At 41.5% G+C, this 17,290-nt stretch overlaps 2 protein-coding genes and 1 non-coding gene across 4 annotated transcripts in view; all 3 read left to right on the top strand.

Annotated features, from left to right (window-relative positions):
• The first annotated feature begins 733 nt into the window (after positions 1-733).
• On the top strand, positions 734-10,842 carry LOC131347762 (WD repeat-containing protein 88-like). Its single transcript, XM_058382132.1, has 11 exons — positions 734-921; positions 1,688-1,798; positions 1,885-1,973; positions 4,401-4,464; positions 4,568-4,706; positions 8,083-8,212; positions 8,762-8,946; positions 9,091-9,173; positions 9,309-9,377; positions 9,749-9,847; positions 10,524-10,842. Exons 1-11 carry the CDS (start codon positions 817-819, stop codon positions 10,641-10,643), a joined length of 1,194 nt encoding a protein of 397 aa, XP_058238115.1. The 5' UTR covers positions 734-816; the 3' UTR covers positions 10,644-10,842.
• Positions 10,842-10,915, top strand: trnat-agu (transfer RNA threonine (anticodon AGU)). The gene has a single exon. It is a non-coding gene; the product is annotated as a tRNA-Thr (tRNA).
• Positions 10,916-11,929: 1,014 nt separating this feature from the next.
• Positions 11,930-17,290, top strand: part of lrp3 (low density lipoprotein receptor-related protein 3) — a 16,922-nt gene continuing 11,561 nt past the window's right edge. The window contains exons 1-3 of one of the 2 annotated variants that reach the window (XM_058382441.1): positions 11,930-12,041; positions 12,208-12,708; positions 15,834-15,972. In XM_058382441.1, coding sequence (XP_058238424.1) covers positions 12,630-12,708; positions 15,834-15,972 — 218 coding nt within the window. In that variant the 5' untranslated portion in view covers positions 11,930-12,041; positions 12,208-12,629. Of the gene's footprint in view, positions 12,709-15,833; positions 15,973-17,290 lie in introns of both variants that reach the window. The other variant, XR_009203855.1, reaches the window with a different exon arrangement.

Below are 17,290 nucleotides of genomic sequence, written 5' to 3'. Positions count from 1 at the left end.
AGTAGAAGCTGTTATAGCTGTAAAGGGTGGGGCAACTCCATATTATATTCATGTGCATGTAAAGGCAGATGTCCCAGAACACAGTGTAGCTGCTATAGTATTAGTGAAAACAGGAACTAACTTGTTTTATGGATGTTATGGAACATTAAGAATCAAGATTCTTCCATAAAACAAGTTAAAAGGATAAAACAAGTATGACGAGACTTTAATAAAGGTGATTAGTGTTGTCATGATGTGTTAGAGGAATAACATATTTGGGAACATGCTGTTATAGGAAAATAATCAGTTTTAGGTGGTTAAAATAACTCTGCTTCAACACACTCGCCTCATCACTGATTATTTTCTAATTGCAGCATGACACTGTGTTTTATTCTTCACTTTCAGTTTAAACACAAATAACACTTGCAGCTGTTTCAAAAGGGTTTAGTTTCTTTAATCATTATTTTTTGCCTCATAATACTGATCGCTATTAACTCCCAAGTTCTTTAATTAGGAATATGATTATGAGACTAAACGAACTTATAATCGAAAACAGGTAACTTGGAAGCAAGTTTAAATAATATCAACTTAAATATGAGAAAAATGATTTATATTCATCGCCAAAAATGTGCTTAATAATCGAGTTGGATCATATTTACAGATTTAATTTGCGCTACTTATTAGTGACGAGCGCAGTCTCGCGAAATTTTCCGGAAACGTCCGATCTATCTGTTGTCATGGAAACTGATGGAAACAGAAATGTCGGCGTGACGTCGGGCTGCTTTTCTCTCTCTCCCAGTTTTGAGGAACCAGTACAGGACATTCCGGTTGTCTGACATGTCTGAGGCACTGCTGGATCCTCTGACCCTCGATGAGGAGATAAATGAGGAAAAGAAGCAAACAGACGCTCGCTCGTTGTGGGAACATGAGCCGCTCGCGCAGGTGTGTGTGTGTGTGTGTGTGTGTGTGAGAGAGATCGAGATCATAATACACTCATTATGGAGATGTTTCCAAAAGTCTTTCAACAAAGTCGTTTCAAAGGTTTCTCCAAACTCCCCAGTGCCACAGCTGATTAGTATGATTTATTACAGTCAAATAACTGTACCGTCTGTCCTTAAATCAATATATTATTCTTTATTTTATTTGTTTATTGAACATTTATTTACCCTGGAAGGTCACACACAATCACAAGCAAACCCTGCTTAAGGATACAACAAATAAGATTTAAACCAGCAATGTGAAACAATTACAGTATATAATGTGAATAAAAAGTCATTCATTAAGTCAAGCTTTTTCCTGGTCAGGCTGGTGGTGGACCTGGGGTCAGTCCCAGGAGCAATGTGTGTGAGATACTAGGTCTGAGACAGGCACGTGGGGAGCGAAGGCTGGCCCGTGTGATCCGATCCAACAGACGAGCTACTGTTGCTCAAATTGCTGAAGAAATTAATGCTGGTTCTAATAGAAAGGGGTCAGAATACACAGTGCAGGACGGGTCAGGGCTGTTTTGGCAGCAAAAGGGGGACTAACACAATATTGGTCATAATGTTATGCCTGATCAGTGTATATAATTATTAGTAGTAGTAGCAGTAATAGTTGAGCACACACTAGATGACCTGTCTAACAGATTAAATGCTGGATAAATCTCTGACAGTTATTTTTTCCATGCACAATCCTTTTTTGGCATAAATGCTGCTGTTGAATCCTGTAGCTTCCCGTAAAGGTGTTGAGAGGACATGCCGACTCCATCACCAGCTGTCACTTCTGCTTTCACGACACTCGACTTCTCACCGGTTCCCACGACAAGACGGTGATATTCTGGGTACGATCATTTTACACACTTTACATTACATGATGTCAGATTGTCTCTTGACCTTTATGCTCTCCTGCACTGCTTCCTCTGTGCAGGATGTGGAGACAGGAGGTCAGCTGATGGTGCTCACAGGAGGACACTCAGGGGCCATCACTGCCTGCTGTTTAATCCCGGAGATGAACAGGTAGAAAAGAAGGAGTGAAGAGTCAGTTACATTTAGTAGAAATGATAACATTTATTATTTATACAGTTCAGCTCATCTAACAGGTAAGGAAAGTCTAATAGGAAATCTGCCATCAGCCCTATTTCTCAGTCACAGTAAAGCTCATGCTTTCAAAAAAGCACCAAATGACGTCAATGGCTTTTTTTTTGTTTACCTCCTGTCCAATGAGGTTGCAAGACAGGTGCAAGCGAGAAAAAAACAACACTCAAGCTGCTCATATACTCCTGAATTTCTGCCTCCAAAGCTACAGCAATGACAAACAGCTTCCTCATCACCAGAATTACACTGATCTTTATCTCACCTGCATTTCTCATAATAATACTAAGTAATACTACGACTAATAAATACTAATAGATAGATAGATAGATAGATAGATAGATAGATAGATAGATAGATAGATAGATAGATAGATACTTTATTCATCCCAAAGGGAAATTCACAATAATAATCTAACGTAGACACAAGCTAGGCGGACTAGTTACAAAAAATGAGTGGATGAAGGAATCTCTGTTTTTATCAAATCTGAGAAAAATAAAAAGCAGAGAGAGTTAAAAGATGGTGTAACAGGCGTTGGTTGGAGGAAGCACATCATTTCTTTATGTACACCGATCAGATATAACATCCTGACCAGTGCCAGTTGAAGTGAATAAGACTGATGATCTCCTCATCATGGCACCTGTTAGTGGGTGGGATATATTAGGCAGCAAGTGAACATTTTGTCCTCAAAGTTGATGTTAGAAGCAGGAAAAATGGACAAGCGTAAGGATTTGAGCGAGTTTGACCAAAAGGGCCAGATTGTGATGGCTAGACTACTGGATCAGAGCATCTCCAAAACTGCAGCTCTTGTGGGGTGTTCCTGGTCTGCAGTGGTCAATATCTATCAAAAGTGGTCGAAGGAAGGAACAGTGGTGAACCGGTGACAGGGTCATGGGCGGTCAAGACTCATTGATGCACGTGGGGAGCGATTAGAAGGCTGGCCCGTGTGATCCGATCCAACAGACGAGCTACTGTTGCTCAAATTGCTGAAGAAGTTAATGCTGGTTCTGACAGAAAGGGGTCAGAATACACAGTGCAGGACGGGTCAGGGCTGTTTTGGCAGCAAAAGGGGGACCAACACAATATCAGGTTATGCCTGATCTGTGTAAATGTTCACCTTGTTGGGGTTGAACCTGCTTTTTAAGGGAAGATAGAAACATCTTTAATGAATGAAAGGAAGAGTTGACGTTAAGAATAATCACTATGACACTTTCTCTCTGTGGAAAATGCTTTTCCATCATCCTCTAGTCTTGATCCAGTAGCACACTTTATAATGTCAGTATGAAATGGTATAGTATGAAAAAAAGTAGTATGAAATAATTAATAATAACAGCACCATTTAACACATGAAATATTTAAAAACATGCTAATCATGCAGGCTTTTTGCCTGACAGCAACTTTTATCATTGTCGTCCTGTCCTGAGAATTAAATTGGACGCTTTTTTGATAAAGATAGAAAAAAACCCCACTTGAAAATCACCTTGTTAAATAAAACCCATTAGGCACTCAAGTTAAATGCTCTGACAAGAAGAAAACGAACACGCATGTCTCCGGTTACACTCTCGCTTCTCGCTTCTTTTATTACTGCACAGTCCTTTTGTTGGTGAATGGAAGCTGTTGCTAGGCAACACAAGAAGCCAAAGGGCACTCAGCGTGATGCTTCACCACGTTAATGAGTTTCTTCGCCGCAGCATTTAATTTCCTTGTTATTAAATGCTGTTGGACATTTTTGTCATGGAAGGATCTAGAAAAATAAATTTGATCTACTCAGATCGCGTCCCACAGAGCAACATGATGTCGTGTTTGTCTTTATGTCTTCCTCTCATTAGTGATGTAGCAGCTGATAGAAATGCAGGTCAGAACTAGACAGAAATCATACTGTGTAAAGGTGAGAGTTAAAATCAATCCACAAATAATAAAAAAATAAAATAAAATAAAATATACACTGATCAGCCATAACATTGTGAGCTGTTGATGTGTTAGAAGCAGGAATAATGGACAACCATAAGGATCTGAGCAAGTTTGACCAAGGGCCAAATTGTAATGGCTAGACCACTGCAGGGGTCAGTATCTATCAAAAGTGGGCCAAGGAAGGAACAGTAGTGAACCGGTGACAGGGTCATGGACGGCCAAGGGACATTGATGCATGTGGGGAGTGAAGGCTGGCTGTTTTGGCAGCAAAAGGGCAACCAACATAATATTAGACAGACACTTTATTCATCCCAATGGGAAATTTACAAGGTGGTCATAATGTTATACCTTATTCACTAAAACAAGTGTTTTATTCCTCTATAAAAGATCTTTATCTCTGAGAAAGTGTGTGTGTGTGTGTGTGTGTGTTTTGTCCTTCAGAGTAATAACATCCTCTTGGGACAAAACCATAAATGCCTGGGACCTGGAGACTGGTAAAATCCTGGTGAATCTCATTCCTGGTTTCATCTTATTTCTTGTCTCACAGTTTACATGTGAAACCTGTAGTTATGATGTATGTGTGTGTGTGTGTGTGTGTGTGTGTTTAGTGGACAGTAAAGCAGGGTGGTTTGCTGATGTCATGCAGCGTGTCAGGGGACGGGAAGTACGTGGCTTCGGCTTCAGACATGGAGAACGCTCTGTATGTCAACTGTGCAGCTACAGGACAGAGACTGCATTATGTTCCAGGTATTAACATAATTAATATTCAAGATTCAAGATTCAAGAAGCTTTATTGTCATTTCAACCACATATAGCTGATGCAGTACATAGTGAAATGAAACTACGTTTCTCCAGGACCTGGTGCTACAGAAACATACAACATAAAGATCAAATATGAAAAAACAACACCCAGCTAGGACCAAAGTTTTTGTCCTAGCCACATAAAGTGCAAAGTGTGCAACTACACTATATTGCCAGAAGTATTCGCTCACCTGCCTTGACTCGCATATGAACTTAAGTGACATCCCATTCCTAATCCATAGGGTTCAATATGACGTCGGTCCACCCTTTGCAGCTATAACAGCTTCAACTCTTCTGGGAAGGCTGTCCACAAGGTTTAGGAGTGTGTTTATGGGAATTTTTGACCATTCTTCCTGAAGCGCATTTGTGATGTCACACACTAATGTTGGACGAGGTTGAGTCTATCCGGTTCAGGTCAGGACTCTGTGCAGGCCAGTCAAGTTCATCCACACCAGACTCTGTCATCCATGTCTTTATGGACCTTGCTTTGTGTACTGGTGCACAGTCATGTTGGAAGAGGAAGGGGCCAGCTCCAAACTGTTCCCACAAAGTTGGGAGCATGGAATTGTCCAAAATGTCTTGGTATGCTGAAGCATTCAGAGTTCCTTTCACTGGAACTAAGGGGCCAAGCCCAGCTCCTGAAAAACAACCCTACACCATAATCCCCCCTCCACCAAACTTTACACTTGGCACAATGCAGTCAGACAAGTACCGTTCTCCTGGCAACCACCAAACCCAGACTCGTCCATCAGATTGCCAGATGGAGAAGCGCGATTGGTCACTCCAGAGAACGCGTCTCCACTGCTCTAGAGTCCAGTGGCGGCGTGCTTTACACCACTGCATCCGACGCTTTGCATTGCACTTGGTGATGTATGGCTTGGATGCAGCTGCTCGGCCATGGAAACCCATTCCATGAAGCTCTCTGCGCACTGTTCTTGAGCTCATCTGAAGGCCACATGAAGTTTGGAGGTCTGTAGCGATCGACTCTGCAGAAAGTTGGCGACCTCTTCGCACTATGCGCCTCAGCATCCGCTGACCCCGCTCCGTCAGTTTACGTGGCCTACCACTTCGTGGCTGAGTTGCTGTCGTTCCCAAACACTTCCACGTTCTTATAATACAGCTGACAGTTGACTGTGGAATATTTAGGAGCGAGGAAATTTCACGACTGGATTTGTTGCACAGGAGGCATCCTATCACAGTTCCACGCTGGAATTCACTGAGCTCCTGAGAGCCACCCATTCTTTCACAAATGTTTGTAAAAACAGTCTGCATGCCTAGGTGCTTGATTTTATACACCTGTGGCCATGGAAGTGATTGGAACACCTAATTCTGATTATGTGGATGGGTGAGCGAATACTTTTGGCAATATAGTGTAGGTGCAAACAGTGCAAAAACAGTAGGTACAAAAAGACAACACAAAAACAAGACACTTAGAGACAAAAAACAAGACACTTAAATGTCCGTGATAGAGGGGAAAGAGATTCCGATGATCATTTCAGCTGTCCTCACTATCCGCTGAAGGGTCTTGCGATCCGAGACGGTGCAGTTCCCAAACCAGGCAGTGATGCAGCTGCTCAGGACGCTCTCGGTGGTCCCTCTGTAGAACACAGTCAGGATGGGGGAAGGGAGATGGGCTTTCCTCAGCCTCCTCAGGAAGTAGAGGTGCTGCTGGGCTTTCTTGGTGATGGAGCTGGTGTTGAGTGACCAGGTGAAGTTCTCTGCCAGATGAACACCAAGGAATTTGGTGCTCTTGACGATCTCCACAGAGGATCTGTCGATGGACAGCAGAGAATGGTCACTCTGTGCTCTCCTGAAGTCAACAACCATCTCTTTAGTCTTGTCGACATTCAGGGAGAGGTTGTTGGCGCTACACCAGGCTGTTAGCTGCTGCACCTCCTCTCTGTATGCTGACTCGTCGTTCTTGCTGATGAGACCCAGGTTCATGCCCCAGACTAAAGACATGCAGTAGGCTGATTTCCAAGTATTTCCAAGTTGTCCTTTGTGTGTGAATGGGTGTGTGAGAGTGTGAGTGTGTGATTGTGCCCTTTAATGCACCTTGGTCCATTAGTTACATCATTTCGTTCTTTTGCATACTGTGTATGTGGAGGAATGACAATAAAGCTTAAGTTGAGTTGGGTTGGGTTGGGTTGGGTTGGGTTGGGTTGAGTTGGGTTGAGTTGAGTTGGGTTGGGTTGGGTTGAGTTGGGTTGAGTTGGGTTGGGTTGAGTTGGTTTGGGTTGGGTTGAGTTGGTTTGGGTTGGGTTGGGTTGAGTTGGGTTGAGTTGGGTTGGGTTGGGTTGAGTTGGGTTGGGTTGGGTTGGGTTGAGTTGGGTTGAGTTGGGTTGAGTTGGGTTGGGTTGGGTTGGGTTGGGTTGGGTTGAGTTGAGTTGAGTTGAGTTGGGTTGGGTTGAGTTGGTTTGGTTTGGTTTGGGTTGAGTTGGTTTGGGTTGAGTTGGGTTGAGTTGGGTTGGGTTGAGTTGGGTTGGGTTGGGTTGGGTTGAGTTGAGTTGAGTTGGGTTGGGTTGGGTTGAGTTGGTTTGGTTTGGTTTGGTTTGGTTTGGTTTGGTTTGGTTTGGTTTGGGTTGGGTTGAGTTGGTTTGGGTTGGGTTGGGTTGGGTTGAGTTTAGTTATGGATTGGCACCATGTCCAGGATGTCCTCTACCATGTCCCCTGAGTCTAAGCTTCATATTAGCTTTGCACACAGATTAGCAGCTACGTAGCTAACTATGCACACCCATCAGATGTTTGACACCAAACATCTCTTCTACTTTCTTCCAAGATTTATTGTTCTTCCTAATGTCTCTGTATCTGTTTAATGAGAAGTTGTAAATGATGGGATAAGAAATAAAGAAATGAAATATGGATGAATCTTAAACCACATGCATGATATGATTGGTCCGATGAATAACTTTGGGTTATGACTAACTGCTTCATACCTCATTCAACAAAGTGTCATCTTTTCTTAGTGAGAAGGTAGGCAGCTGAGTGTGATGAGTCAGTACTGTCAGTCTTCTAGATTTCACACGCAGATGCTGATTGATTGAAATCATACATGTATTTACACTAGAAATCATTTAAAGAGTGCTGTTGGTGCTGTGAGCAGCCATGTTGAATCTGTGCCACTTGCTGAACTCGGAGATAAGGTGACCATCCCATTGTCCAGAGTAGGAATTCTGACTCGAGGGCTGTTTTCTTTGTGTTTTTTTTTTTTGTTCTAATTGGTGATTATTTAGTCAAATGCAGCATCAGTTTTATTCCAGTCCTGTGATGCTTTCAAGAAGTTGAGGAAGAACATCAGTATCAGTGTCTCTGTGTCTCTCAGGTCATCATACATCCACAGTGATGAGCTGCAGGTTTGATGCTCAGAGTCAGCACGTGGCCAGCGTCTCAGCGGACAGATCCATTAAACTGTGGGACGTTTGCTCGCACAAAACCACTCTGAGCATCAACAGGTACTGACATCTTTCTAAATTTTGACTGCAGCAACTTCTCCTCCATCTTCCACATGAATGGTGATAATAATGATGATTGTTAAGAAGAATTCAAACTGAAATCTTTAAGTCGAACATTGGAAGCCAACTTACAAACCTGAAGATGTTTTTTAATCAATATTAAATATTTATTTACTTTATACTGATTTAAACCTGACCTAACCTGACCAGACCTAAATAAAGTTTATTATAAATAAAGTTGGATAATGGTTGGATATTTCCAACTATTCCCAAATTGACATTATGTGATATTCAGATGCTATCTGACCAAAGTTATGAATTTAAGACTTATTTTAAATAGGTTTTCATGAAGGAAGAAAACACATCCATCCACATCCGTTAGAAACATCACAAGTTCTGTGCAAATGAATGGAAAGAAAAAATAACTTCCATGTCTTCACAGGCTAGCACAAAGTGCTTGGCCCCCTTAATTGCTGCTTGCAACAAGCTACAGTATATTACTTTATTTTTGATCTCGTTACTCACCTTTCTTTTTTTCCATTCATCCAGTGCCCACACAAATGTGATCTCCAGCTGCTGCTTTACTCAAAATGGCCGTTACTTGTGCACGGCATCGTGGGACCGGACGCTACAGCTGTGGGATGTGCAAACAGGTTCATTTCGCACCAGAGGAGGAGAGCAGCTCAGCAAAGGCCACGATGGAAGCATCAGCTCCTGTGCCTTCTCCAGTGATGGTATGAGGGTATTCTTAGCTTTCTCAGTCAAAAATGATGAGATATCTACTTACTTTGGTGTAGAAAAGTGCAGAAATATGTCTCTATTATGACAGCAAATCTGGTTTAAGAGAAAACTAATGAGAAAAACGATCTGCTCTCCAGCCTCTTTTCTTGTGTCTGGAGCGTACGACAGGACTGTTGCATTGTGGGATGTGAAGGGACTGTACAGAACCCTGGTGCTGAAGGTAACAGCATTTAAGCACACATTAAGAAATGAAATAGCTTTTTTCATCTTCTTAAAAAGTACTAACGTGTCCTGTATCAGTTCTAGTGCTTGTCATTTTTAACGAAAATAATTAACGTACATTTTTAAAACTCAGGGTCATCTGGACTGGGTGACAGACGTGGACATCAGTGCTGATAAGAACTGGGTGGTCTCTTCTTCTAAGGTGATTCATGATCAAGAAAAAGAGACAGTTATAGAATTAGAGAAACTTTGATAACTGATAGTTAATTATTGTAGAGCATACACACTGAAAAAAAGTATAGCAAAAGAGAATCAAGTGAAAGAAAATAGTATTGAGGCCTTGAAGCTTCTGGGATGTTTTATAGCTGCTTGCCCAGGATCTTGTGAAGTCACGAAAAACCTGGTTAAGGAGGTTAAGCACCTGGCTTTGGCTAGCAGTTTTAACTAAATAGGAATCTACATCCAAAATTGACCATCATTGTCACTGGATGTCCACTCAGTGTGAAAACCCCTGTATTAGAGAACTATGAGGAGATTACACCATACAGACTCTGAACTTTGGTGTGTTTGTAGGACTGTACAGTGCGCCTGTGGAACATTGAGCAGCACGAGAGCATTCCTGCAGTCAGAGAGAGCAGGAAAGCACATGGACACAAGCCTCATATCCTTCAGGTACAACTTCATACATGCTCCGGTCAGTGCTGACAACTCAACGACATCGTCACTACTTTGTCATTACAGAGTTTTGATCACTTTTAAACCTGTTTAGAAAAGCAACAAATCATGACACTTTGAACAGACATTAGCGACTGTCCTGCAGATGATATGGCGCTCCAGAATGGAAAGCTGGACTACTGTGCTTCTGTGAGCCACTGATCACCACTGACCAATCACTGATCACCACTGACCAATCACTGATCACCACTGATCCCACTGACCAATTGTGCACTTCTTTATCCTATTCTATAACATTCAATTCTATTCAATTCAATTCAACGTGTCTTTAGGACATATAACTTCGTTTGATTTTCTTTCAGTATGCAAAACAATTTGATGAATATGCAAATCAATGCATGACGTCACAGGGCGGCTTCTGGAGCCTTTTTTGAGTATGCACCTACTTTCCCCTGAAAGCAGCTTGTAATACTAATGATTTTAAGTCGACAAACACAGTGAAATAACCATTTGTTTTGTTTTTATTACTGTAGTTCAAGAGTTGATCCAGATTATTCTAATATCTGAAATAACAATGTGGCAAAATGAGTCATTTTTATAACTCGAGTTTGGCCTCTAACTCGCTCTGGAACTCTGATCAGCTGATATGTTTTTGTTTTGTTTTGTTTTTTAGTGTGAGGAATGTGGAAAGGCGTTCTCACTTTCTCGCTCGGAGACACTGAACTTCACCAAGTGTGTGTTCTGTCGCCTGAAGACTCCACACAGTTCTCTACCAGCGCCTCCGCCTCTTTAGCATCAAGGAAGCTAACAAGCTAATGCAGCTAGATTAAAGATCTTCTTCAACCGCCATGTCACATCAGTGACGACATAAAGTCTTGGAGACGACATTAAGTCATTATCGCGTGAAATCTATTAATTTCCCCTTAAACGTATGCGTTTTAAAGCTTTGGTTGAATGTATTTGAGGTGAAATATAAGGTGGTGAACGCAGCGGCGCCGTGGCTTAGTTGGTTAAAGCGCCTGTCTAGTAAACAGGAGATCCTGGGTTCGAATCCCAGCGGTGCCTTTTGCATTTCTATGAAACTAATAAATTTTTATTATAAATACTATTTTCACAAGAAATTAAACTAAATGTGTGTTATATGTTTAGATATATGTTATATGTTTATTTGTTTTGTCTACATATAAATAGACAATTTATAGGTTACACGTGGGGACGTTTTCTATTTTCTATATAAATAGAAAATTTATAAATTACACGTGAGGCCGTGGTGGTTCAGTGGTGAAGGCGCTGAATCAGCGATCAGAAGGTTGGGGTTCAAGCCTTCAAACCGCCATGCTATCATCGTTGGGCCCTTGAGCAAGGCCCTTAACCCGCCGCACGATGGCCTGACCCTGCACTTTGACCCCAGCTTGATAATAAGCTGGGATATGCGAAAATCCTTTTAAGGCAGCAATAATTAATGATCAAAAGGACTCGAGTCACTTTTTCTTGTGTACAGGTATAACTTAAATCCTAATTACTTCTAATTGATTTTCTTTATTACCTATATTTAAAGTAGAAAAGGTATTTTGTTTTCTACCTTTGTATTTTTATTGACGGTATTGTTCGTGGGATCTCTGTAACTTGAGTATTTGATCCACCTTTTATACTCTTTTATCCTGTTTAAACTGGGAGGCAATAAAATCAAAATATATGCATGAAATTGGTCTGTATTAAGACCTATGTACTAAGCACGGATTCTTTGTAATATTCATTGAAGAGATATATGTTATGAGATATAAAGTAAGTCGCGTTGGATAAGGGCGTCTGCCAAATGCCAAATGAAAGCATACTTTAACTGGGAAGAAGATACTAACCACTGGGAACAGCACTCAAGGCCTGCTTCCAACACATCACCTTCTATCTGTTCAATAGCTGCCTAATATATCCCGGCCACGTCAGGCGCCATTGAAACAAGATCATTCATCTTATTCACAGTGGTTTTTAATGTTATGGCTGATGTGCGTGTAGGGAGAGTATTGTGAATCTGTGGACAAAATCCCTCCGGCCTTCAGGTGGCGCCCTTTCATTCATAAACTGACCTCCAGTCGGAGAGGCTTCTTTGAACGGGATGGAAAACCGTGCAAACATTCTGCCCGTGCATTCGGGACCGGATCGGGAAACAATGAAGCGTTTCATCACATCACAGGTGACACATTATAGCGTCTTTCTCATAACGCGTAATTGGGGAAACCTCGAGCTGAGAGAGAAATCCGAGCTCAGATATGCAGCTCTGCAATCAGCCAGCCACTGATTGTTGTGTGTTTTTTGTGTCTGCTTTTCTTTTCTTTCCTTTTTCTTTTTCTCTCTTGCAGTAATCACTGTAATACATCAGTGCGGAGTATCAACGTCTTTCTTTCATGCACATGACTGCTCCTGTGACTGAAAATGTCCCGGTGTTAATTCAGAATCAGTGCATAAAGACAGAGAGACTGAGAGCAATGGCTTGCATCACTGAAACGCTGATGCGCTCGCGCTGATCGGAGATTTGACGTGGGGGGGAAAGGGGGAGATTCACGCGCAGGTGAAGTGAAGTTCGGCATAAACATGCAAAAGACTGGACTTCTTCATCCGACTCAGGATTCCCACTGCTGCTGCTACTGCTTGTGTCACCGAGTCCTCTTGCGAATGGAGGTGTCGGATAAACAGATCTAATCCGATCTGTTGACAAAACACACCCCCAGATGTGGAAAGAAACATCTGCAATGTGATCCAAGGAATCACCTGCGCCTCTCACATGATGATGAAGGTCAGAGGGATGAAGCTGTTCTTAATGAAGTGCTTGTTATTCCTGCGCTGGGTTTGGCTTTGTTTGGGTGAGTACCTTTTAAATCCAGTCCGGTTACTTTTAGCGGCAGAATAAACCAGATTTTACACACGTCCAAGTCCAGGTCCAGATCTAGGCTGAGATCCAGGTCCGGGTCTTGAACCAGGTCCAGAGGTTACACTAACTAGTGTCTTTAGAAATGGATAAGAGAGGAACCGAACATGGAAAAAAAAAACCTATATCCAGGTGACTCTAATTGGATTTTAATAAGGTGTGTGAGTGTGAACAGGATCTAAACCGGATCAATGTCAAATTTTAGCTGCTTATGTGAACAAGTACTTGGGGCATCTCAGAGAGCAGAAATGGGTTTGTAAGAGGGATTCAGAGTTTTAGCCTGGATAACTTAAGTGTGATTACAGTAACTCATCATTTTTATTTGTGTTTCACAGCAATTTGTGTTTTATTCTGTACTTAAGAATTATTTTAATACATCAGTCTGTAGTGACAGTGATGAGTTGTGACAAGGTGGAAACCGAGACCAGAATTCTTTGCTGCTCTTCCATGGGTTGTGAGACGCCGAGGTCAGCGAGGCACCCATATACACACACACACACACACACACACACACACACACGCACGCACGCACGCACGCCAGGGACAGTCAGAGGCAGCAGCGTGCCATGTGGTGGCTTTAATGATCTCTAAACTCCTGTGTGAAGCTGTCATGTTCTGTTAGTCATGATTCACAAAGCCTGCACACAGAGCCTACAGGTCTGTCTGAGGGCCACCTGAGACCCTGTGTTCAATCTGTCTCACCTACACAGATTCTCCAACACAATAGGGCTTTTTATAGTCTTAAACATACACACACGCACACACACACACACACACACACACACACACACACACACACACACACACAGAGTGGATTTCTCCAAGCCTAGACACGCAGGCTCAAAAATGTGAACATTTAAAGCTGCAAATTTCTTTCTGACTTTATTTCAGACTTCCATTAAAGGTTGTTGATCTGCCTCTATAACAGCGCTGGAAGAATTCTCCATTCTGATTGGTCAGAAAATGTAGCATATAGGGGATTTGCAAAAATCAGCTTTATAGTAATGGGCTTGTTTTGATATGTCATCATTTCTATAGTAACATCGGCAATGTTTGTTGATCTTTTATGGAAGGAGTCTCCAGTGTTGCTGGTGAGGTAACGGCTGTTTATAGCAGATGATAAGTGAGCTTTGTGAGTCACAGCAGCCTACTGATTAGTCTGGATCTCCGAAGTGCACTCGCTGAAGAGATCAGTGTACAGCGGTTGTATTAATGCGTTCCAAACGTAGATCTCACAAGCAGTGTAAAATGATTATTGTGTATATGAGGATGAGGTTTCCTTCTGAGTCTGGTTCCTCTCAAGGTTTCTTCCTCAGATCATCTCAGGGAGTTTTTCCTCACCACCGTCACCTCAGGCTTCTCGTTAGGGATAAAATAGCAACTTAATTTTAAACTATATAATTTTTTTTCTCTGTTTCTATACTTCTGGTTCTAGTGTGTTGAGACAATGTCCATTGTCAAAAGCACTAAATTGAAATGAATTAAAAATGTAATTAATTCAAATGCTATGTTAATGTGATTTATAATGAGTCAAGGGTGTGTCCAGTAATAATGTAAACAAAATGAATAGGCTTCTGATAAAACTTTTAACACCAGGTCCTGATTATTGTGCTAATAATCTAATGGTTAAAGGCTGAACTCTCTCTCTCTCTCTCTCTCTCTCTCTCTCTCTCTCTGTCTCTTTTGCTAACTTTAAAGCATTTATTTCTTTTATCAGATATATAATGTGCTTTATTTTAATATTTATTGACAGAATAAAACATGGTGTTATCACTTTCAAGTTGTTGAAATTTATTTTCTTTTAACAGCCTAAAATTATTTTTATTTAAATTTGACGCCAGTTAGAATTGTTATTCGTTAAAGAACGGCACCTCCTGCTTTTTATCTGATTATATTTGTATAATAATAATAATAATAATAATAATAATAATAATAATAATAATAATAATAATTACATTTAATGTTATGGAACATCCATGACGCAAGTTAGTTCCTATAAACTCCTAGAAATATTTTCTAAATATCTTATAATCATGATGATTATAATAATAATCATCTCACATCTGAAATATTGGACAAGATATTTTATTAATTTTTTATTCATTTATTTATTTAGATTAGGTTAAGCTTTATTGTCCTTGTGCAAGGTACAAAAAAAAAATCGAAATTTTATTTATTTATTTATTTATTTATTTATTTATTTATTTATAATGGCTGAGTTGAGTAGAGGTGCAAGTGCACCAGTGAAGAGCAGAGCTGATTAAATGATGATGGAAAGACACTAGCGATGAAGATTAGTGTGTCTTTGTGATTGTGTGTAAATGCATGAATCCTGTAATGGCTTGAATCCTCCTCTGCGCATGTGCTCATGCTCTTGTGTGGTGACGCACCGGTGGCCGAGCCAAGTCACGCTTTCATCTGCTTCTGTTCATCTTCTCAGACAGTATCACGCTGAGATACCGGTGTCACCTTCCTCCTTTAATTCACTCCTCTGCCCTAACAGCCTGCACGGTCCAGTGAGTGAGAAAAACAGTGCGGTTTAGCACACAGGACAGCTGGACACTTTTGTCAAGTGTTGTTTTTTTTAATGATAAGCGGAATCATTTAAATGTTAATTTAGGAGAAGGAAAGAAAGCATGCTGGGATAAGATGCTCACTAAAGCACCTGGTGTCCAGAGTCCTGGTGTTTAATTTGTCAGTGAATTTGTATTGAAATTCATTTTTTAAAGCAAATACATAATATTTGTAGTCTTATTATAATTAGTTATTGTTATTTAGACTGAAATCTGAATAAAATCGCAGGCCAAATGACTAAATGTCAGTAATGACGACATAGTTGTGGTGTGACTCCATCTTTACACCTATTGATAGAAAAAGAACAGCAAATTCAGATATCTTGGCTAAAAAAATGATCTTTTGTCTTACAGCAGGAGGAGAAAAGTGCCAGAATTTCCCATTATGTGTCTGGGTGTGTTATCATGACAGCGACTGTGACGTCTAACAGATGATTCGCCTCCTAACATGTTCGAAATGAGGTGTACTGTTTCCTGTGTGTCTCAGCTGCTTGTGGTGGGAAGGTGGAGCTTCACACGGAGAGAAGAGGAGTGATCTACAGTCCATCCTGGCCTCTGAACTATCCTGCTGGAGTCAATTGTACCTGGAACATCCAGGGAAACCACGGAGAGGTCATCACTATAAGGTAACACACTCACAGCATGCTTGGACCTTGTGATCTTATGTAGTGTGATGTACACTATATTGCCAAAAGTTTTGGGACACCCCTCCAAATCATTGAGTTCAGGGGTTGGGCTCGGCCCCTTAGCTCCAGTGAAAGGAACTCTTACTGCTTCAGCTTCATACCAAGACATTTTGGACAATTTCATCCTCCCAACTTTGTGGGAACAGTTTGGGGATGACCCCTTCCTGTTCCAACATGACTGCACACCAGTGACCAAAGCAAGGTCCATAAAGACATGGATGAGTGAGTTTGGTGTGGAGGAACTTGACTGGCCTGTACAGAGTCCTGACCTCAACCCCATAGAACATGTTTGGGATGAAGTGGAGACTGTGAGCCAGACCTTGTCGTCCAACATCAGTGCCTGACCTCACAAATGCGCTTCTAGACGAATGGTCAAAAATTCCCATAAACACACTCCTAAACCTTGTGGAAAGCCTTCCCAGAAAAATAGAAGCTGTTATAGCTGTAAAGGGCGGGACAACTCCATATTACATTCATGTGCATGTAAAGGCAGACGTCCCAAATTTGGCCTGGCTCGTAGTCTCCGCTCTAATTCATCCCAAACGTGTTCTATCAGGTTGAGGTCAGGACTCTGTGCAGGCCGGTCAAGTTCCTCCACACCAAACTCACTCATCCATGTCTTTATGGACCTTGCTTTGGTCACTGGTGTGCAGTCATGTTGGAACAGGAAGGGGTCATCCCCAAACTGTTCCCACAAAGAGCATGAAATTGTACAAATGTCTTGGTATGAAGCTGAAGCATTAAGAGTTCCTTTCACTGGAACTAAGGGGCCGAGTCCAACCCCTGAAACACCTGAACTCAATAATTTGGAGGGGTGTCCCAAAACTTTGAGTGTGAAGCTGAGGCTGAGGAACCATCAGAGATAAAGTTGACGAGGCAACGCTGCTGAAACAGGGTGATGATCACTACCGGTTCCTCCTAAAAGAATACATCATCCCTGCAGGATTCTGTTGTAAATGGTGTGTTGGAGGAGGGTTTAGATCCTGGTACTGATCGTGATACAGATATTGGCATTGCCTCACACCTCTGCTGCACGCAGGGCAATAAGAAATGCCCGATTTGACCACATTATGTTTCTATTTGAAGCTCTAGTGACATGGTGATGTTTTTGTATTGCTCTCAGGAAAGGTTTTTTTCTTGTTTGGTCTAGTGTAACCCTTCTAAATGGTGTAAAGTCTGGATTTATAGGCTGTTAAAGGCTCCACTGCTGACCAGTGATTTTATCTGAGAGTGAGCAAAAAGCCTGTGTGTATGCGCT

The sequence above is a fragment of the Hemibagrus wyckioides genome, linkage group LG27 (assembly GCF_019097595.1).
Source record: "Hemibagrus wyckioides isolate EC202008001 linkage group LG27, SWU_Hwy_1.0, whole genome shotgun sequence".
Lineage (NCBI taxonomy): Eukaryota > Metazoa > Chordata > Actinopteri > Siluriformes > Bagridae > Hemibagrus > Hemibagrus wyckioides.
This window is presented reverse-complemented; position numbering and strand designations above follow the sequence as displayed.